Source organism: Sarcophilus harrisii, chromosome 5 (assembly GCF_902635505.1).
Source record: "Sarcophilus harrisii chromosome 5, mSarHar1.11, whole genome shotgun sequence".
NCBI lineage: Eukaryota > Metazoa > Chordata > Mammalia > Dasyuromorphia > Dasyuridae > Sarcophilus > Sarcophilus harrisii.
The window spans coordinates 876,625-898,189 of record NC_045430.1 but is presented as its reverse complement, the minus strand read 5'-3'; the positions used below and the strand labels follow the sequence as shown (position 1 = coordinate 898,189).

At 52.0% G+C, this 21,565-nt stretch overlaps 1 protein-coding gene across 1 annotated transcript in view; it reads left to right on the top strand.

Moving 5' to 3' along the window:
* The first annotated feature begins 1,924 nt into the window (after positions 1-1,924).
* The window catches only part of GRAMD4 (GRAM domain containing 4), a 43,999-nt gene continuing 24,358 nt past the window's right edge, over positions 1,925-21,565 (top strand). The window contains exons 1-2 of the mRNA XM_031938536.1: positions 1,925-3,162; positions 17,347-17,557. Coding sequence (XP_031794396.1) covers positions 3,158-3,162; positions 17,347-17,557 — 216 coding nt within the window. The 5' untranslated portion in view covers positions 1,925-3,157. The remainder of the gene's footprint in view (positions 3,163-17,346; positions 17,558-21,565) is intronic.

Below are 21,565 nucleotides of genomic sequence, written 5' to 3'. Positions count from 1 at the left end.
GCCCTATTTGTTGTTCCTTGTAATGATGCTTCATCTCCTACTTCCCTGTCTTTGCCCAAGCTCCCCCCCTGCCAACAGTGCCCTCCCCGCTCCCTTCTACCTCAAGCATCACCCCACCTGAACTTGGCAGTTTTCTCTCATACACGTTTCTTCGCCTGCTCCTGGTCCCATCACATGAGATGATTTATGTGAAGCATTGCAAGCTCCAAGGCACTCTGTAAATAAATGTGCACTGTGGAGTCCTGGCACCTGGGTTCAGATCACAGCTGTTATTATTAGCTGTGTGTTGCTTCCTGCCCGGCCTCTTCTAGCCCCCAGCCTTATTTCTACCACCTATAAAATGAGGTCGTTAGACCAGATTGTCTTTGAAGAAGGCCTCTGTGTCTCTGAACTCTATGATCTTATAACTTGGTCATCATGGGAGGTGGTCTGGCAGCTAGCTACCCACTCAATTGCTCTTCCTGTTTATCCACTCGCTACCAAAGAAAGGTAAACCTTCCTGATTCTATTCCATGATTCTGAGCCAGGAGAGGGCAAAAGACTTATTGAAAGTCATATTGGGAGTAAGTGGTAGAACTGGGATTGGAACTCGGGCCCTGTCCCCAAATCCCGTTCTTTCTCTGATATCAGACTGTGGCTTGGCAGTGTTTAGGACATGTTGATTACCACCCTTCAAAGAGTTCTATACAGACAGACAGTCCCTTGGGTGATAGAATTGAGAGAAAGGATCGAGTCTGATGTAATTGTAATAAACAGAAATTCAGACAGTTTTGATTTAGGGATTTTTTTTTTTACTTATTTAATACAAAACTTGATGTAACAACAGGAACAATACAACCTCATTGATTTTTTTTCATTGCCTCTAAAGTGCCAGGAAAACAGCCTGAAGCATTCTGAAATTGGGAACCCTCTTAGTGAAATACTGCTTACACGCTTAATTTGTTCCACCTACTAGGGCAGGGAGTACAGTGGTAACCTGGGGCATATCCCAAACAATCCTCCTTATCTCCTGCCCCCCCTGCCCAGCCCTGATCCTCCTTCCCCAGTCACCATCTCCCTGTTCCTTCAGCCTCCCTCTGTTTGAAACCTTTGACTCTCACCTCTCCTATCTAATGAGGCCTCCTCTTGTCACCTCTGATGAGTCACCAAGGCCCATTATTGTACCTTTGAAATGTTTTTCCAGTCCCCTCCTCTTTCTTCCTGCAGCTACCACCCTCTCACCAGCCCGCTGCCACCCACCTAGCTAGTCCAGCTGACTCCTCATGGGTCTGGTTTCCAATCTGTTTCTCACATTGTTGCCAGGATAAGCTTTCTCATGCATATGTTCATTCATCAGTCAATCAACAGGCATTTGGGGGGGCCTACTATGTGCCTTGGGTTGGAGAAAAAAAGGCAAAATTGAAACAACTTCCCTGCCCCCAAGAGTTTCCTTTTCTCAGAAAACAGATACTTAGATTAAAAAAAAACCAAAGTAACCTCACTGAAATTTGCCACCAAATGGCAATTAGATAGCAATGGAATAAGAATCCCAGTGTGTGCAGTCAAGAAATGGGCATCGACTTGGGTCACTTTAGCTCTTCCAGTTCTCCTTCCCCTCCTAGTGCTCACTTGCTCTGCCCAACTCAAGATGGTTTCTAAAGGTATTTTGAACGACCTTTCGGCTGCTCATTGGCTAACTCATTTCTCCCTCTCCCTTTGAGGTGACTTGTTTATTTCTTATTTATTCTTTGTCTTTGTCCTTTTAGTCTTGTGCTCAGCGTCCAGCACGGGGGCTGGAACATGTAATGGGCACTCAGTAAGTGCTTGTTGGAGCCACCAGAATCTCACCTGGTGATTTCACATTGAACAAGATCTCTACCTGAGTGAAAAGCCCCCCCCCCCCCCCCCCGAGGCTGTAGACCTCCATGTTTGCTAGCTCTGTCCCTGGACTGGCGCTGCCAGCCTCCCTGAGCTGTGGGGAGGACAGGGCTTTGTGAAACTCTACTAGTACCTGCCTACAGGTCCTGGCTATATCCTGAGAGCACAATGTCTCGCATCCTATCCTCTCTCCGTGTGTGTCATTGAATTAAAGGCACCCTAAGAGGAATAATCCACTAAATATGCCTTTACCAAATGCCTCCTGAGAGACTGGGCTACTGCTGGTGTGGGGGCTGGGCACACAAATGAAAACAACGAGCTATCCCCTGCCCCAAGGGGCTTACGGTCTGAAAAGGAGGCCTGGGACAGATCAAAGGCTCTAGAACATGGGGAGGGACTTGATGAATGAGGGAAGCCCTCTCCTAGGCGGGGCTGCCCTCCATGGAAGGATCTCTGTACCTGGGGATAAGAGGGAAGGGCGGGCCTAGATCAGAGGGTGTCTCCGACTCGGTGGCAGGCCTTCAGTGCAGGCTGAAGAAGCTTGTCTTTCATCCTGCGTGGGCTAGAAACCACGGAACTATTGTGAGTAAGGAGAGTGACGGGGACACAGTGTAGGCTGTTTGGGGAGCCGGGTAGAGGAGGTGCTGGAGACAGAAGTCCAGGGGAAGGGGGGTGAAGGCTCGAGCCAGGGCGGCAGCCCGTGAGTGGGAGGAGCACCGTGAAGAGGCGGTTGAGATCATCTTGCGCTTCACACCCTGAATGGGTAGAAATCAGCCCGACACAGACACTGGCTCTGGGGGAGCCCTGATTTTGGGGCCCAGGTGCTGAAATGTCCATTTCCTTTAGTTGTTTGGAGAGTGTGCTGCTCGTGGACGGAATCCTGTGGCCTCCTGGTCAGCCAGGGAGCTCCCTCTTTCTTCCCCAGAGCCTGGTTGCCAGGACGAGGCCCAGCATCCATGTGGAAGGAGGATCAGGAAACTCCCTTCCCTCTGCCACCAACCTGTTAGTCTGGTTGGGCCAGGTGGGCCCGGAGGTTGGCCCTAGCCTGTTCTTTGGCTCTGTTTTGGTGCCTGGCTCCGGGAGGGCCTGCCCAGAGCGCCTTTGATGTGGGAGGTCAGGACCCCGGCGGGCTGCGCCCACCCCCTGCCCGTAGTCCGGCCTTTGTCCCTGCGAGCAGCCGTTGCTCAATCAGCTCGTGCTGGCCAGCGTGGCCGTTTCTCCCAAGTTTGCCTTAGTTTAATGTTTAAAAGGCTCGGCTGTCACCGGGAGCTGAGATCGTCGAGGCCGCCGTGGAGAGAGGATGTGGTGAGTGGAGCTTCGCCTGCTTCCGCAGGAAGGACCCACGTTGAAGGGATCCTCTCTGGAGCTTTTTTAAAAACAATGTTTAGATATTCAGGGTCTGGGGAGAGGGAACCCTTCTTTCTTGGCTTGGGCTTTATGTGCAAGGTACAGCCTTGGAGGCCTTCACTGCCTCTGAGGGGCTTTGGAGCCGCCTTCAGAAGCCCCCGGGGGCTCCGGGAGAACCGACCAAGGGCTGAGGGGAGGCGTACACGGGCTTTCTCTCCCGCTTGGCTGAGGGGAAGTTCGGCCCTTGGCAAAAAGAGCCTGCTTTGCTTCGGTCATAAGTCTGTCCAGTCTTGTGGACATTGCTGATTCTGGAGACCAGGAGCACCGGGCGGGACCCGGCCCCTGCCACCGCCTTCTGCCTCAACCTCAGCTTCCTCTTCTGCAAAGTAGGGATGGGATGCGGCCTCTTTGGGCCAATCTAAGAAAAGGGCTTTTTCCCTCCTTAAAACAATCTGTGTGGGTTGTGGGGTTTTCTCCATTCAACAAGTTAAGTCTCAGATTTCATCGTGTAGAACTGTAGTAGAAGGTGTAGACAAAGGATCTGCCAGGCAGGATGGTGCAGTGGAAAGGGCTTTGGGTTGGTAGCCAAGGTACTTGTGTTCGAATTCTTGCCATGCTTCTAAAGAGGTTTGAACACGGCTTGTCTCTTAAGGTTCAGATTGCACAGGCCCAGGTCCGGGGGCCCTCAGACACCATCTAGGCCAACAGCCTGGTCTGGCAATCAATGCCAAAATGTGTTCATGGCCCTCCAGCTTTTGAGGGGCGCAGCAGGGATTTAAACTGACTTTAAATCAAGGTCTTCTTCACTATAGCAAACTGGTGTCCTGGTGGAGACCTCGGGTGCCGGTGTGGTGGGGGGAAGCCCTCTGCTTCCAGGCTGGCTGTCTCTCGAAGGAGGGGGAGCGGAAGATCAAGGCCGGCCAGAGAGAGGGAGGGATGAGGGAGATACAGGGAGAGAAGGAAGGAAGGAGGCAGGTGAAGGGAGAGAAGGAAGGAAGAACAGGGAGAGACAGAGAGAGAATAGGCAGAGATAGAGACAAAAACAGAGTCTGACAGATCCAGGTGAAGGGGCTCCCCTGTCTTATGAAAGGAGCTGACCCCAGGGCCCTCATCCTGCCCAACCCATAGAGGCTGAGTGTGTGTGTGTGTGTGTGTGTGTGTGTGTGAGTGCACACCTGCTATTAGGAACAAGAGTCCCTGCTGGAAACCAAGCCCAGTGCCATTGGACAGAGTAGTGGGGGGAGAGCCAGGTGGGAGCGCGGGCTGGAGCGGAGAAGCCCATCCTAAATCTTGGCTTGGAATGAGCCAGAGACGGCTCTGGGGACCTGGGGCACGTGAGAGGAAGGGGGCCCCTCGCAAAGCAAACCTTACCTGGCCCCCGGGGGGGCCCTAGCAGAGACCCCCCCTCTCCTGCCAGGTGGAGGCGTGCAAGTGATGGCAAAGGAGAGGGGCACCAAAAAGAGAAGCTGCTGCCCATATCAGAGGGCCCAGTACTGCCCCCGTCTGCCCAGGAGCAGGGGCTCGGGAGGGAGAAAGGGGCCGGCCTCCAGGAGGGGATGAAGCCGGGTTCAGGCAGGAGCCTCACTTAGAACCTGAGCAGCTGCTGGGGGAGGGCTGGAGCATTTGGACCTTGAGGACCTTGGAGAGCTCCCTAGGGGAGGGCCAGGGATGCCCCCCCTCCCTGCCCCCAGGCCCCGGGAACAAAGCCTAGGGAGAATTCTGTGCAGGGCCTGCTGGGACCTTTTCTGCTACCAAAGGAGATTCACGATTTGGAGCACATGGCAGGCCCTGGGTGTTAGTCTTATTATTGTTGTTATTTTAACCAGGGCTCTCTTCCTCACTCTGGTTTAGCAGTAACAGTGAAACCCGGGCTTGGGGGTGCTGGGCTCCTGGAGCTGGAAGGCAACTTGGAGGCCATTGAGTCAACTCTCTGACCCAATATCAGGGCTGGGGAAGGGGGAGAGAAAGACCTTAGAACTGAGAACACAGAATGTCAGGGCTGGGAGGGGCTTAGAATGGGGGCATCAGAGCTGGGAGGGGGCTTAGAACAGGGGGCGTCGGGGCTGGGAGGGAGCTTAGAACAGGGGAGGTCAGAATTGGGAGAGGGCTTAGAACAGGGGGTATCAGAGTGGGAGGGGCCTGAGAACGCACCTCACAGAATATTAGAGGTGTATGTATGGTGGGTATGTAACAAGTGTCTGAGTAAATGAAAAGTGGGCAGTCCTCCCAGGAGAAGCAAGGGTTGGAGATGGGCACAAATGCCACCTTGGGCAGATCCCGGAACCTCCTGGGCAGTTTCCCCATGCAGACAGGATGCCAGTAGCGTGCACCTCAAATAGGATATTCTAAGTAGGGTTAGGGGGCTTATCAGTCAGACAGAGAGCAAGACCTGTGTCCCAATTAGCCCTCGGACATCTCCGAGCAGTGTGACCCTCGACATGAGAGTTACCGCTGCCCACCTTAATTTTCTCGTAGGCGAAATGGGGATAATAGGAGCCTCCAGCTCCCACAGTTGTTGTGAGGATCAAATTAGAGTATTTATAAAACCCTTTGCAAAGCTTACAGCATGAGATCAGTGCTGCCATCCTCGCTGTTATCACTGGCTATTATTGTCATTCGGCACAGAGCGCCAGGGAAGGCTATCACTTGGTGTGAAGCGACTGTATCCTCCCTGAGACTGTGATCCCCAGGGAGGATCCAGCCTGCACTCTGTCCCTAACACATGACCCCACGCACGATAGGTGTGCAACCAGTTTGTGGAATGAATAAGTGAAGCCCCATTTTATAGAAGAGGAAACTGAGGCTCGGGGACTTTTGGTGAAGAGAGGGGAGGCTGAGAGGAGCAGCCAGCCGTGGTATTGGTACGGCGAGTTGCGTGTGCATTTGTAATTGTGTTGTACTGGTTCATGCTGGCTCTGCGCTCCCTCCTCCCTCCCAACTCCATCCCGGCTCTACTTCCCACCAGGGAACCAGGGAAAGAAACACCGAAAGCTGGGCCCACATGTAACCTCGTGCCGCCTGCATGGCTCCCACCGGCGAGCTTGCCGTGGGTACTCGGCCCCAGCATGGGCCAGGAATGGACTGAACAGCGAGCCCAGGAACACCAAGTCACAATGAGCAGCATCCAGGGGATGAGGGACGAAGTTAAGTGACCCCAGCCAAGGGAGCTATTGGGGTGGCCAGGAGCGCCATGCCCCTGCAGGAGCCTATCAGCAGTGGGTGCACAAGGGACACAGTCAGGCCTGGGTGAATGGCGGGTGCAGAAGGGGCACAGTCAGGCCTGGTAAACACAGTCCCTCAGACTCTCGGCAGATCTCGCCGATGCATGCCCAGTCTGTTTTTTTTTTTTTTTTTTTTAATTTTTTTATTTTATTTTATTTTATTTTTTGTTTTTTTTAATTTTTTTTCCAGTCTGTTTTTTGGAAGCCCTGCAGGCAGCAGATCCCAACCATGGCAGTGTTTTGATCCCAGGCAGCTACAGGACCGCTAGTTTTATCTTGGGGGAATGAGGGTTGGACTTTGGAAGGCCAGCTGTTCCTGTGTCAGGATCAACGGTCGGGGGGCAGAGAATCGTTTCACTTCGTGGCAGGCCTGTGTGGGATGCTTTCCAGAAGGGCCAGCTGTGGGAAACCCAGGGATTGTGAGGTTTTTGCCCCAGACTCAGCTTCGGTTCCTTTGGAGCCTCTGTTTCCCTATCAAGATATGGAGGATGTATGGAATCTGGTCCAGAAGACCTTGGAGCTGAGGTTAGATGATTTGGGCAGGAACTCTTCCTCCCCACAATCCTCCCTGTGGGATCTTGGGTAAGTTGCCTACCTGAGTTTTGTCTGAGCCTCTCTCCTTATCCCCACAATGGCTGGGCTGGGGCCTATGGAAAGGAGGACATGGGGATCCTGGTTCTGATGCTTCCCCATGCTGGGCCTTCTTTACTTTTCAAGCTGTAAAAGGGGACTTGGATTAGAGTACTTCAAAGATCTCATCCAGCTTTGGGCCTCTAAAAACCAGAGGCAGTAATAGGCATAAGAGGGAGCAAAGCCTGACAATTAGGCCGGGCTGAGAGGGAGCTAAGGGCAGTGGCCCTGGCTCAGCCTCTGCCACGTGTCTTCTGAGAACATCCCATAGCACTTCAGTTGCATATAACCGATCTGGGGAAAGACAAGGGAGTTCAAATTTGCTATTATTTTAAATTCATTTTTAACATTAATTTATTTATTTTCCTTTTTTCTTATTTTTTAAAATACACATTTCTTTATGAATCATGTTAGGAGAGAAAAATCAGAACAAAAGGAAAAAACCACGGGAGAGGGAAAGAAAAAAGTAATCATAGCATGTGTTGATTTACATTCAATCTCCATAGTGTTTTTTCTGGGTGCAGATGGAGTTTTTTATCTAGAGTTCATTGGGATTGCTTTGAATTACTGAACTTCTGTGCAGAAATCATCGCACATTCTCGCTGTTACTATGTACATTGTATTCCTGGTTCTTCTTGTTTCACTCAGCATCTATCCGTTCATGGAAATCTTTCCAGGCCTTTCTAAAATCAACTTGTTCATCATTTTTATACAAGAATAATATTCCATGATTTTCATATACCACAACTTGTTGCCATCACAAGAAGAACTGTTACAAACATTTGTGCACATGTGGGTCCTTTTTCCTCCTTTATGATTTCCTTGGGATACAGACTCAGTAATGACACTGCTGGGTCAAAGGGTATGCAAATTTTATAGCCCTTTGGGCATACCTCCAAATTGCTCTCCAGAATGGTTGGATCATTTCACAGCTCCCCCAACAATGTATTAGTGCCCCAGTTTTCCCACATCCACTCCAATATTGATCATTATCTTTTCCTGTCATCTTAGCCAATCTGAGAGGTGTGAGGCAGTATCTCAGAGTTGTATTCATTTGCATTTTCTGATCAATAGTGATTTAGAGCATTTTTTCATATGACTAGAAATGGCTTTAATTTCTTCATCTGAAATTTGTCTCCTCATATCCTTTGACCATTTATCAATTGAGAAATGACTTGCATTCGTATAAATTTGACATATATTTTAGAAATGAGGCTTTTAACAGAAACACTGGCTGCAAAAAAATTTCCCCAGCTTTGTACTTTGCTTTTAATCTTGTTTCTGTTGGCTTTCTTTGTGCAAAATCTTTTTAATTTAATTAACATTCATTTCTTTAAAATGTTGGGATCTGAATTCTCTCCTAACCTTCTCCAACCCATTGGGAAGGCACTTATATTATTTATCATTCATTTATCAATTATATCAGTTACACATATGAAATCATGCAATATATATATATTTTTTCCTCATTAGTCATGTAAGAAAAAAGCAAGAGAAGTAAAGAGGAAAAATATGCTTTAATTCTCTCTCTCTGGAGGCAGATAACATTTTTCATCACAACACTTTGGAATTGTCTTGGATTGTTGTAGAAGAGCTAAGTCTACCATAGATGATCATCATATGATATTGCTGTTACTGTGTACATGTTCTCCTGCTTCTGCTCACTTCCCTTTAAATCCGTTCTTTCTAGGTTTTTCTGGAGACATCCTGCTCATCATTTCTTATAGCACAATAGTATTCCATTACAGTTATATACCATAACTTGTCCAGCCATCCCCACTTGATGGGCATCCCTTGTGTTCCAGTTTTCTAATTTAATATAGCAAAAAGAGCTGCTATTAATACATAGGGGTCTTTTTCCTTTTTCTTTGATTTCTTTGGGATAAAGACCTCCTAATGATATTGTTGGCTCAATGAATGTGAATGGTTTTATAGCCTTGTAGGCATCATCCCAAATTGTTCTCCAGTATGGTTAAATCAGTTCACAACCCCACAATAGGAGAGCAGTGTCCCAATTTCCCATGTCTCCTCCAACATTTATCATTTCCCTTTTCTCTCATTTAGGCAATCTGATAAGTGTGAGATGGTATTTCCCTTTTAATTTGACTTTCTCTAATCAATAGTGATTTAGAGCATTTTTCATATGATTATAGATAACTGATTTCTTCTTCTGAAAACTGTTTGTTCATGTCCTTTGACTATGTATTAATTGGGAAATGATTCATACTTTTATAAATTTGACTTAGTTCTCTCTATATTTGAGCAGACTTTGTCAGAGATGCTTGCTGTGAAAACTCTTTCCAAGCTTGCTTTCCTTCTATTCTTGGCTGCATTGATTTTTAATGTAGTCAAAATTATCCATTTTAATTCCCATGATCTTATCTTTTATTTGGTCATAAATCCTTCGTTATCTATAGATCTGACAAGTAAAATTTTCCATGTGCTTATAATATCACCCTTTATGTTTAAATCTCATACCCATTTTAACCGTATCTTCTTATATGGCATGAAATGTTGTTCTATACCTAGTTTCTGCCAGACTGATTTCTAGGTTTCCCAACAATTTTTGTCAAATATTGAGGTCTTGTTCCAAAATCTTGGATCTTTGGGTTCATCAAACACTAGATTATTATCTAGTAGTAAATATGTACTATGTACTTAATTGATTCCACAGATGAATCTTTTTGTTTTTTAGGCAGGACCAATTTGTTTTGATGAGTACAGCTTGTAATAAAGTTGGAAATCTGGCATTGTTAAGCCACCCCCCTTCACTTTTTTTCCATTAATTCCTCTGATATTCTTGACCTTTTGTTCTTTAAGGTGAATTTTGTCACTATTTTCCCTAGTTCTATAAAACTTGGGGGGGGGGCATTTTTATTGGTATGACATTGAATAATTAAATTAATTTAGGTAGAATTGTCCTTTTTATCGTATTGACTTGGCCTAACTATGAACAATGAACATTTCTCTGTATTTTTTTATGAAAAGTGTTTTCTCACTGTATAGCTCCTAGGTTTACCTCGGCAGGCAGACTCCCAGATATTTTATATTGTCTACACTTATTTTAAATGGAATTTCTTTCTATGTTTCCTACTGGACTTTGTTGGTAATATGTAGAAATGCAGATGATTCATGTGGGTTTATTTTATATCCTGCAATTTTGCCAAAGTGGTTAATTATTTCAGCTAGATTTTTAAGTTGAGAATTCTCTCAGATTTTCCATCATGTTGTATGCTACGTAATAGTTTTGCTAATTCAATGCTTTTTCTAATTCCTTCAATATTTTTTCTTCTCTTATTGCTAGAGCTAGCATTTTTAGTACAATATTGAATGATAGTGATAATAATAGGCTTCCTTGCTTCGCTCCTGATCATACTGTCAAGACTTCTAGCTCATCTCTATTACAGATAATGCTTGCTGATGGTTTTAGATAGATATTGATTATTTTAAGGAAAACTTCATTTATTCCTATGCTTTCTGGTGTGTGTGTTTTTTTTTTTTTTTTAATAGGAATGAGTGTTGTATTTTATCAAAAGCTTTTTCTGCATCGATTGAGATTGGATGATTTTTGTTGTTTTTGTCAATTATGGTCACTCACAGTTTTCCTAATATTGAGCCAGCCCTGCATCCCTGATATAAATCCCAGCTGGTCCTGATATATGACCTTTGTGCTGTATCACTGTAATTTTCTTGCTAGTGTTTTATTTAACATTTTTACATCAATATTCATTAGGGAAATTGGTCTGGAGTTTTCTTTCTCTTGAGTTCTTGGAGAAGCTAGGGAGGTGAGAAAGGGGTAAACAGTAGGAGCTGAGGGGCGGGTCAGGCTGGTTCGGATGGACCGGGTAATGTTCGTGTGCTTGCAGAGCCAGATTGGGCAGGGCTTTGAATGCCAAACAAGAGTTAATTGTTGGCTCCAGAGATAAGAGGGAGCCATAGGAGCTTCTTGAGTATGTCAGTGACATGGACATGATGATTCTCCCTTTGACAAATGTGTGAGCTCCTGGGGGAGGGGGGGCGGAGCATCTGCTTTGGGGTGCTGGCAGTGGTTATGGGATTCCTTTTCTGGCGGAGGCGGTCTTCATGGAACTCTTTACTAAGAGTCTACTGGGCCCTGGGCCCTGTATCTTACAGTCATTGTTTCATTGATTCTCACAGCATTCATACATTCTTTTATCTGCATTTGACAGAAGGGGAAGCTGAGGCAAACACAGGATCCTGCAGCTATAAGTGCCAGAGGCCAGATCTGGCTTCAAGTCTAGCCTCCACCCACTGTACCACCTAGCTGCCCCCATTACATAAGATGAAGGGGGTAGACTCTGAGGCTCCTGACTCTCTAAATGTTGGAATCCTGTGAGCCTCCCTGGGCCTTAGGTTCCCCAGATGTCCCCCACCCCCGTCCTGGTTTGTTCTAAATCTTAGGATTCCCTCTGGGCCTCTGTTTCCCCATAGGGAAGAGGAAGGAGAAGGAGGTCTGAGGTCCCTGTGGGCTCTAGTCATTCTCTCTGGACCCAAGGTCCCCCAAGTAATCTTGCCCCTAAAATAGGAAGCTTAGTTTGGGGGGGCAGCAGAAGCTTATGATGGCAGAAGCCCAGTTTCCGTGGGACAGAGGGAGGCTGAATTCCTGCCTGCTTTTGGGCTCCCAGGCTCCCGCCAGGTGCTTCTTTGCACCGATCCCTGTTGTCTTTCATCATTTATGAGTGGGTGGGAGCAGGGAGCCCCGTCTCATGTGGAGGATGCCATGGCTTTGATGAGACACGACCATTTCGTGAGCTCACTGCTGTCGGCTTGGTGCAGTGAGGGCGTTGGGCAGGACAAGAAAGGGCTTTGGACCCACGTAAGGGTCTGCCTGTGGGCGATGTGCCGCCCGCCATGGAAGGGTCTGCTCATAGGTAATGGACCATCCTCAGCAGGAGGGTCTGTTTGGGGGGTGATGGGCTTCCTGCCACGGGAGGGGCTGGTTGGGGGCCGCCCGCCACAGGAGGGTCTGCTCAGAGGTAATAGCTCACCTGCCACAAGAGGGCCTACTTGTAGGTAGCTCGCTCTGTGAGCCCTGTGGGGACCTGTGAGCAGAGCAGGGCAGAGCCTGCCAATGGGGGGCTTCGGTGGTGAGCCCCCCATGGCCAGCAGGGTGCCTGTAATTGGGCTGCAGATACACGTCCAGGGACACATTCCTGCACATACGGTCTCCTAAGGAGCAAAAGTCCCCGAGCGGAAAGATGGCTCCAGTCTTACTAGCCTTGGGACATGTTCCCGGTGCAAAGTGGGAGTCAGTGCTTGGCACACAGCTGGCACTTAGTAAGTGCTCGGTGACCATGGCGGTAACTAGAGAACGAGGGGAGGCAGGGGTCCATGTAGGACATTTCTCTCCCTTGTCTAGAGAGCCAGCAGGCCCAAGCTGGGGGTGGGGGCGGGCCGGGCTGGCAGGAAGCCACTCGCCCACCTGCTGCTGGTTTCAGAGCTCACCCCGAAGTCTCAGTCCAGAAGCTCCTTCCCTGCCTCCCAGCCTGGCTTGCCTCCCGGGGGGCCCATCTGGTGCCTCGGGGAGCTCTGGGGGGGGATACCGAGGGCAGGCCCCTCCCGGAACTGCCCCATGTGGAATGCCGGAGCCAGCGGGCTTGCCAGTTGGGCCCGGCGGCTTCCCCGGGGTCTCTGTTCTCACCCACTCAGCATCCGCACTCGGTAGCTTTCTGGAGTCGAATTAGGAAGGCTGCCATCCCCGCGAGAGCCAGGAGATGCTCCTCTCAGCGCTGTGGAGCCGGGCCTTCCTCCAGGGCCTCAGGCTTGGCTTCCTGTCCCCTCCCATGCCGCCCACCTCACCATCTGGGAGCCGGTGGTCCCCCCAGGCCACCCTGGGGAGCCAGGGCCTGGAGGCCGCGTCCCAGCCGAAGCAGCAGGAAGTGTCTCCCCAAACCCCGTCATGTCTAGTTGGGAGGAGTCAAGGATTCTGAGCTGGGAGGACCCCGAGATTATGGAGCTCGCCCCCTTTACAACCGAGACCAGAGAAGGTGCCCAGATCCTTTGGGAGCCTCCACTTGTGGGCCTCAGTTTCCTCATCTGTAAATGGGAGTCAGAAGGTGCCCTGGGAGCCAAGCTGTAGCCTCTTGCAGCAGCTGAGTCTGGGGTCCGGAAGGCTCTCGGGGGGGACCCCATCTCAGCCCGAGATCTAGAACCCCGGACCCCTGGAGGACCCCACTCGTCTGCAGTTTGTAGCCACGGTGGTGGTTTGTGCAAAACCCCAGAGTCCCGACGGCCTGGAAATAGGGCATGGCCTCGTGCTCGCAACCGAGCTCTGCCTGCGTCCCGGTGGGCCCCACGGACGGCCTGATGCCCGCGCTTCCTCTGTCTCAGGGATCACCATGCTGTGGCCAAGGAGGCCAGGAGGAGGGCAGGGCAGCGGTGGGTGCTGGTGCCTGCAGTGCCATCTGTGCTGCTTCTAGTTGCCACCCTGGCACTGCCCCAGAGGAGGCCACGCTGTTGGCTCCGGCCTTCAGAGCCCGGACCGAGCCGGCAGAGCAGCTGTGGCCTGAATTGGGGAATGAGAAGAAGGCTCAGGCCCTTGATGGAGAGCCAGGGAGGACCTGACAGACCAGGGGAGCTGGTCCTTAGTTTACAGGGAGGGAAACTGAGGCTTACTCCGGCTCTTACAAGTAGGAGATGTCTGAGTGGGGCACAACACCGGTCTCCTGACTGCACAGCCCACGCCCAGCCCGCTACAGCCAGTGTCTGACCCGCCATTGCCAGCTTCCTGGCTCAGAAGCATCCAAGGAGAAAGTGATGGGGGGAGGGAGGTGGGCAGTGGTCAGTCCTGGCACTGAGGAGGAAGAGAAAAAGAGGAAGAAAGAGCTTCAGGATGAGGGGGGGGGTGTCCCGGTCTAACATGGGAGGGCGTCCACCGAGCCAGCTCAGAGCCCTCCAAGAGGGGAGGCTCGATTTCCTGGGCTGGGGCTGCCCCTGGCAGCACCGGCTGCTCAGTCAGCTTCCTGGCCACTGCCTACCCCCCACCTCCCCTTGCCCTTCCACTCCTCTTCTCTCCTTTTTCCTTCATCTTGTTTTCTTTCTCTGCCCCTATTATCTCTCTGTCTCTGTCTCTCTGTTTCTCTCTCTCTCTGCCTCTCTTTGTCTCTGCCTCTGCCTCTCCCTATTACACACACACACACACACACACACACACACACACACACACACACTTTCTTTTCCGGTCTCTCTCGACAGCCCGTGCCCTGCCCTGGGATCTGTCTTGGGGGCCCGTCAGTAGGTAGAGAAGGCGGGTGAGCCGGGCTCGGACTCTGTGTCTGCCGTGGTCGCTAGGAGCAGAGCCCAGCACTTCCCACGGAGGTGAGAAAGATTCCCAGGCTGGGTGCAGAAACGCCAGACGGTTTGGGCCGCAGGAAGGCCTGCCCCATGCAGGGCTGGGAGCGCCTCTCTCGGAGGTCTGCCAGAGCTCTGGGCCACCCGAGAGCCGGACCCGGTCACCAGTGTTTGTAAACACCCCCGGCTGTTGTCTGCAAACCACTGAGCCCAGCACCCACTGGGTTGGGTAGAGGAAGCGGGCATGCTCTGGGTTGTGCCAGCAGGTGGCGAGGCTGGCATGGGGCATCCTCGTGGGGCAGGCCGGGATGCCCGTCCTAAACTCGAGGGGCTGCAGGGATGGGCTTCTCCCTCCCTGCGGACACAGACCCTTCCCCCCATGGTGATTCAGAGGCTAGGAGAGAGTAGGAAGGTGAGGGGGGCAATCCGTGACAAGAAAGGGCGGGCGGTAAAGTTCAGTGAAACAAGCAAAAGATGCCCCCATCGCAAGGGAAGGCGCCGTGGAGCCATCTTCAAGTCAGCAAGTGTTGCCTTAAAGCTTCACTCAGTACCCAGCACCTACTGTGTGCCCGCCCCTGTATGCAAAGAGAAAAGGCAATTCCCCCGCCGACCTTCTCCTGGAGCGCACAGCCTGGCGCAGACACAGAACAAACAGAACCTCTTGGGACGCTCTGCTTTCTGGGTGTGGATCCCTGTGTCTGTCTCTGCCTCCCGGTCTCTGTTTCTCTGTCTGTCTCCCTGTCTCTCTCTGTTTCTGCCTTGTCTCTGTCTCCCTATCTTTGTCTCTCTCTCTCTCTCTCGCTCTCTCTCTCGCTCTCGCTCTCGCTCTCGCTCTGGCTCTGGCTCTGGCTCTGGCTCTGGCTCTGGCTCTTCCTCTCCTTCCCTCCCGCTAGCAGTTCAGTGACTTCCCAGGACCGTTCAACTAGTAGCATCTGAGGCTGCCCTAGATCTCAGGCCAGGGAGTCCAGGACGCTCCCCACCGCACCACCCAGCCGCCCCTCTGCCTCTCAGCCAGACCGGGGCACGGAGCAGCAAGAGTCTGCACAGATTGGGCACCCGCCCTCTGCCGGACCGGACCTGGGGACGGGCAGTTGCCCAGGCGCCGCCCCAGCCCGCGTTTGGGCCCCTCCTGCTGCTCGTTGGCCCAAGGGCGGCGTCAGTGAGCCCAGCCAGTGCCTCTCCCGTGGGAGCCGCTGGGGTTCTGGGCTTGGGCCGCAGCACCTGCTGTGTGCCTGGGCCTGCGCCGGCTCCTGGAAACAGGAGGGTAGAACTGAGGCCCCCCTCGCCCCCGGGCTGTAGCGCCACCTCTGCCCCCAGCTCCCCCCAGCTCCCCCCCCCTTCCCGTTGCCTCCTCCCAGTGCCGTCCCGCCATCCTCAGCTGCCCAGGGCAGCCGTCTGTATGCGTGCTGCGGGCGCGGCGCCAGCTCTCCCTTGCGGTCTGGGCTGCAGGGGACGGAGGAAGAGCTGGCTGGGGGGGGGCTTGCCCACCGAGGGCAGCTTCTGCGGCCCGGGCCAGGGGTGGGGGCGGAGGCCTTCCTCCCAGGGATCCTGTGCGCCAGCGGTGGGGGCGGAGGCTTAAGGCAGACCCCGCAGGTGGTGCGGAGAGGGGACTTGGCCAAGGTCACCTGGCTGAGGGGGTTGGAGGTGGGGCCTCCTGACTGAGCCCCCTCCTTGGGCAGCCCAGAGTACGGGACAGAATTCTCGTGCTGACGCTTGGCCAGCGGGAGGGTGCGGCCCCGGGAGGAGCGCTGGGCGGCAGGTGTTTGTGAGGAGCTTCCGCCCCAGCCTCTGCCCGCCCTCCCAGCCTGGGGGCCTGGCTGAGGATGTGGGGAGGTGGGCATGAAGCTAAGCCCCGCCTCCAGGTAGTGGGGCCCCAGTCTCAGAGTTGGGGGGGCGGGGCTCCGAGGAGGTGCACTGGCCTCCTCCTGAAGGGGAGACCTCTCTGTGAGGGCCCCTGTCCTTAGGGCTCGCCCGTGCAGCCTTTGCCATCCCCTCCTCCCTGCTGCTGCTCACTCCGACCCTGAGGGCTAAGCAGCCAGAGGGCCCCTCCATGGCCTCAGAATCCGTGTCCCTCGTTCTCTGGGGGGGCCCGGCTGCGGCCTTCTCATCTGCTCCGGCCACATCTTCCCGGCCACAAGCCCCTTTCCCTGCGCCCAGCTTCCAGAATTGACCGCGGGACCCTTGGGGTCCGAGTCGGGCAGAGGAGAGAGGGACAGACCAGACACAGCATCCGGTCGGAAAGAGCATTAAGCCCATCCTGCCCCTGAGGCTCATTGCCCGCTTGCCATTTCCTGGGTCTCAGCTTCTTCTGCTATACCTAGGGGTTGGCCCGAGGGTCCCTGAGGTCCCGTCCAAATACAGATATATGTTCTCTTGATGCTACCTGTGCTCCCCTTGATGAATTTTGATTCCTGTATTACCCTGGGTCCTGTCCCCGCTCCGACCCCCAGATCGTTCTCCACGCCCGCTCCAGGCTGGCCTTGCCCCCCCCTCTGTGGGAGGCATTCAGTCTGAGTTTGGGGCACCTTGGTTAGAAGGGTGGTGGTCACTCACGGGCCCCATCCTACTGCTGGCTGGCCCGGGAGCTTTGGCCCGTGCTTTCCCACCTGGATTGTTTAGCCTTTCCTTGGGCCTCCTGGAGCCCCCTCTTCTTGAAAGCTGCCATCTCTGTATAGAATGTGGGCTCCTCGTCGGGCCTCCTGTGGCTCAGAGCCGCTGAGTTCTGTCGGCCCAGCCCTCAGCGGGTGCCCGGTGACAAATGCTTTGTAAATGTGGGCGGCGCACAGCTCGGCGCTCCAGGAGCGGGGCCCAGCCTGGTCCACAGCTGGGGGCTGGGGGTCTGTCGGGTCACTGCTGTCCAGCCCCTGGTCCTTCACACGTGCTGCGTAGGAGATGACAGTCAGCTCCCGGTGGGGAGAGGTGCCGCCGCTGGGCCGGGATGCGGAAGTAACCTCTGCCTCCCCTGTTCCTTCTCCCCCAGGGACTCCGACCGTCATGTTAAGGTGAAGCCTCGAAGTTCTGTGCTGAACATGCTCAAAAGGTTTGACAAAATCAGGTTCAGAGGTCACAAGAGAGATGAGTTCCTCGATTTAGCCGAGTCCCCCAACGCGTCTGACACCGAGTGTGGCGATGAGATCCCCGTGAAGATCCCTCGGACTTCCGCCCGAGACGGCGAGGAGCTGCGAGACCCCGTGAGTACATGGGGGGGCTTCGGGGCAGCCTGGCTGGGAGTGGGGGGGCCGGGCTCCTGTCTCCCCTTCATCGCCGGGCCAGGGGAGCTTTCCCCATCCGGATAGCCGCAGCTTGAGGGCCAGATCTCCTGGGATTCCTCCTGTTGTTGGTCCAGGATTCCAGCCCATTCGGATCTCTCCCTGGGTTCTCATCCTCCCGGCATAGCCCCCTCCACCAAAGTGGGGGGAGCACAGGGGCATTTACCTGTACCGGTAGTGGGCCTACGTGGCAGGAAGGTGGCCCGGCCCTGGGACTCCTGGGCCCTGTGCCCATGGGCAGCCCCAGGCGAGTGGCCGGTGGGCTCTGCCTTCTCCATTCCCACAATCCCACTCTCCTGGGCTGGGCCCTACCTGCTGCAGCACCACGGACAGAGGTCAGGCCTCTGGTTTCCCAAGCAGCAGCCGATGTCTTCTCTTTTGAACTGTTCCTCCTTCCCCTTCTCTGGAGACAGACTCCCAGGCACAATGACTGGGCTCCACGGGGGATATTGTGAGTCACCCCGGCATTCTGTGTCCCAAAGCATTTCCTAGTAAGTAGGCAGCAGGACAGCTGCCGGCTCCATTTACAGAGAGGGAAACCGAGGCCCCAGGCTGCCCTCCAGCCTGACTTCTGCCAAGATACCCACCTGAAGTCAGTCACTGGGAAGTAAAACAAGTCCAGATATTAGCTATAGCTGCCGTGTCCGCCCTCAGCTTACCAAGGGTGCAGTGGTGTAAGTGACCTGGGAGCCAGGATCCTAAGGCTCCGAGGCTGGGCCCGGATGCCCCGCAGGCCCATGGGCTGCCCTCCGTGTCAAGTTGGAGGCCGGGCTTCCGAGCTAGCCGGGCAGAGGCCCACATGGGAGCAGGTGTTAACCGCTCTGCTAGAGGCAGCAGGGTGGCACGCCCCATCCGGCATCGGCTCCCACTCCCCCGAGGCAGGTGTGCCCCACGAGGGGGGTGCCCCAAGCAGGCTCCACGGAGCACTGGAAATTTTCTAGGAGCATTTTTTGGGTAATATTAATCTTTTATAATAGGGCAGCGTCTGTACTTTTGCTTCTGGCTGTAATGAATAATTTACTTAGGATTTTTAGTAGAAGCTAGCCGTCACCTCAGCTTGTTGGCTCTTGTCCACCAACCCATTAATCTCAGGGGGAGGAAGCAGGAGAGGCTGGGGGGAGGGGTGCTATTGCTTCTGGACCCTGAGGAGGCCCCCAGACCCAATCTGGGAGGTGTGTGGGGGGGGGGAGTGTATGTGTGTCTACTGTGTGTGTGTGTGTGTGTGTGTATGTGTTATGAGTGTGGGTAAGGAGGGGTAAGGAAAGGCTTTATGCAAAGATGGCATCTCACCAGAGCCTTGAAGGGAAGGGGGAATCTGTGAGGTAAAGGGAGGAGGAAGTGTATTCTAAGCATGAGGGCATGAGCAGGGCAAAAGCACGGAGGTGGGAGAGGAACCGAGGAGTCCAGTTTGACTGGATCGGAGAAGGCCGAATTGAACATGGAGAGTGAGTCCTGGATGGATGGAAAGTGATCCCATGGGGGGACTCAGAGCATCAGCATCCTCATCTGGGAAATGGAATAATACTTGCACACAGCTGCTTCGAGAAGAGTGCCTGGCATGCAGTAGGCAATTAATAAATGCCTTTCCCCTCTTGTGGCTTTCCTGACCTGACACATGGAAGCTCCACTCCAGCTGACAGCTTCCCACATGCCTCAGGGGCTCCCTTGCCTTTGTTCAGAAAGTTTGCACAGACATGTAAGCCCAAAGTGTCCCAGACCTTTTTGGGAACGTACGAAGTCACTGCAAGAGGGAGGGAGGGTTGTCCCCTCGGGGCCTCAAACTGGACTTTGAGGGAGGCTCAAGAACAGGACAGAGGGCGCTCCGGGCTCGTGAGATCGAGGACTTTCCCCGGGAGTGGATGCCTCGGAGGAGGCCGAGGTTTGACCTGTTGAGTAGCCCCATGAGGGTAGAAGCCATCTCTTCTCCCCAGCAATACTCCCTCAGTCTGGGTGGAAAAAGAGTCCTTTGGACCAGACCTGTGGTTCCATTGGCTAACAAGGGTGTGTTCCGGGCTCAGCACTAGACACTGAGAGATGTCCAGAGCACTGACATTACCCGGCTGTCCGTGTCTGGCTTGGGGAACTCGAACTCAGGATCCTGGAATCTCAGGAACACAGGGATCCTGTGCAGCCATGTGTCCCCAGCATTCAACGCATAGTAGACACTTCTAAGTACTGACCGACTGAAAAGGAATTCCAACTGTAACAAACCAAGTTTACTTGGCACCCTCCAGGGAAGGGGAAATCTGCCTTTCTGCTTTGGTGAACAGCCAGTTTGCCTTGTACCTACCCTCAGTGCACTTGGTTCTGCCATCTGGAGGCAAACAGAACAGGGCTGGCCCTCTTTCTGAGACAACCCTTCATATACATGTGTCCCCCTGGAGCCTTGTTTTCTCCAGAATGAACAGTCCATCCTCTTGAGCCATGGTTTGAGGTGCTCCAACTGAGATCTACCAAGGGCAAATCCAGTAAGATCGGCAGCTCTCAGTTCCTGGAAGCTCTGCCCTTGTTTATGAAGCCCAAGATGGAATGATGTTTCAGGCTGCCCCGTTTACTACTCGTTGAGCTTGTTTTCTCTTCATCTCTCCAGCTCCCTATCCCCCACCTACTGGAAGTTGATTTTTCTGAACCCAGTGTAAGATCATAAATCCCTAATATATTTCTTGAGATTTTTTTTATGAAGATTGTTTTGAATCTTAATTTTTTAGTTTTTCCTCCCTGTGTTGTGTTATCTGTAGAATTTTAGGCCTTACCCAAATCATTGATCAAAGTGGTAAACAGAGCCTTCTAGGGGTGGAGCCAAAATGGCAGAGTGAAGCCAAGAAGCTGCTCAAATTCTCCCAGTTTCCCTCAGAAATCTCATGTAGCCAAACCTCATCACAGTCTGACAGAATTAAATCACTCTTCAGCTCAAGATAGATTGAAAAAACTTCAAGAAAGGTCAGTCACACTGGGGTGAAAAGGGTGTTCAGCTCAGTTCAAACAGCTCAAAAAGCTGGTGAGAGGGCCTTAAACACAACACATCAACAACTAAAACCCTTGATCCTGGCTCAGTAGAGGAGCAGATCACTGAGGCAGCCTCTAGTCCCAGCTCAGAAGACAAAACTCTGGGAAACCAGGCCGTTTTCTGAAAAGAGCAGGCAAAGCTTCTGCCTATAAACACAAGGGGCCCCATGCCCAAAACCAAGGCTCAGAGATACACAGGAAGCTTGGGACAGCACCACCTGTATATCAGGAGCAGAGATCAACCATAAAAGTAAAAAAGAAAAAAATAAAGGAAATACTAAAAGAAAAGGAAAGAAAATGAGCAAGAAATGGAAAAGAACTTTGGCCATAGAGAGGGTAGACCAAAATACTAACTCAGAAGACAAAATGTCCACAGAGAAAATCTCAAAGAATGATGTGAATTGGTCTCAAGCCCAAATAGAGTTCTTGGAAGTGCTCAGAAAAGACTTTAAAAGGCAAATAAGAGAGGTAGAAGAAAAAATGAGAAAAGAAATGAACGATATGTAAGAGAGAGTCAACAGCTTGGAAAAGGAAGGAAAAAAATTGAAGAAAACAACTCCTTAAAAAATACAGTTGGTCAAATGCAAAAAAAAAAAAAAAAATCCACTGAAGAAAATGACATCTTCAGAAATAGAATTAACCAAATGGAAAAATAGATACAAAAGCTAACTGAGGAAAATCACCCATTAAAAATGAATGAGGCAAATGGAAGCTAATGGCTCTATGAGACAAGAATCACTCAAATAAACTTAAAAGAATGAAAAAAAATGGAAGAAAATGTGAAATACCTCATTGGAAAAACAAACTGGAAAATAGATCCAGAAGAGACAATTTAAAATTATTGGCCTACCTAAAGGCCGTGACCAAAAAAAAAAAGCCTGGATAGCATTCTTCAAGAGATCATTAAGGAAAACTCCCCTGATA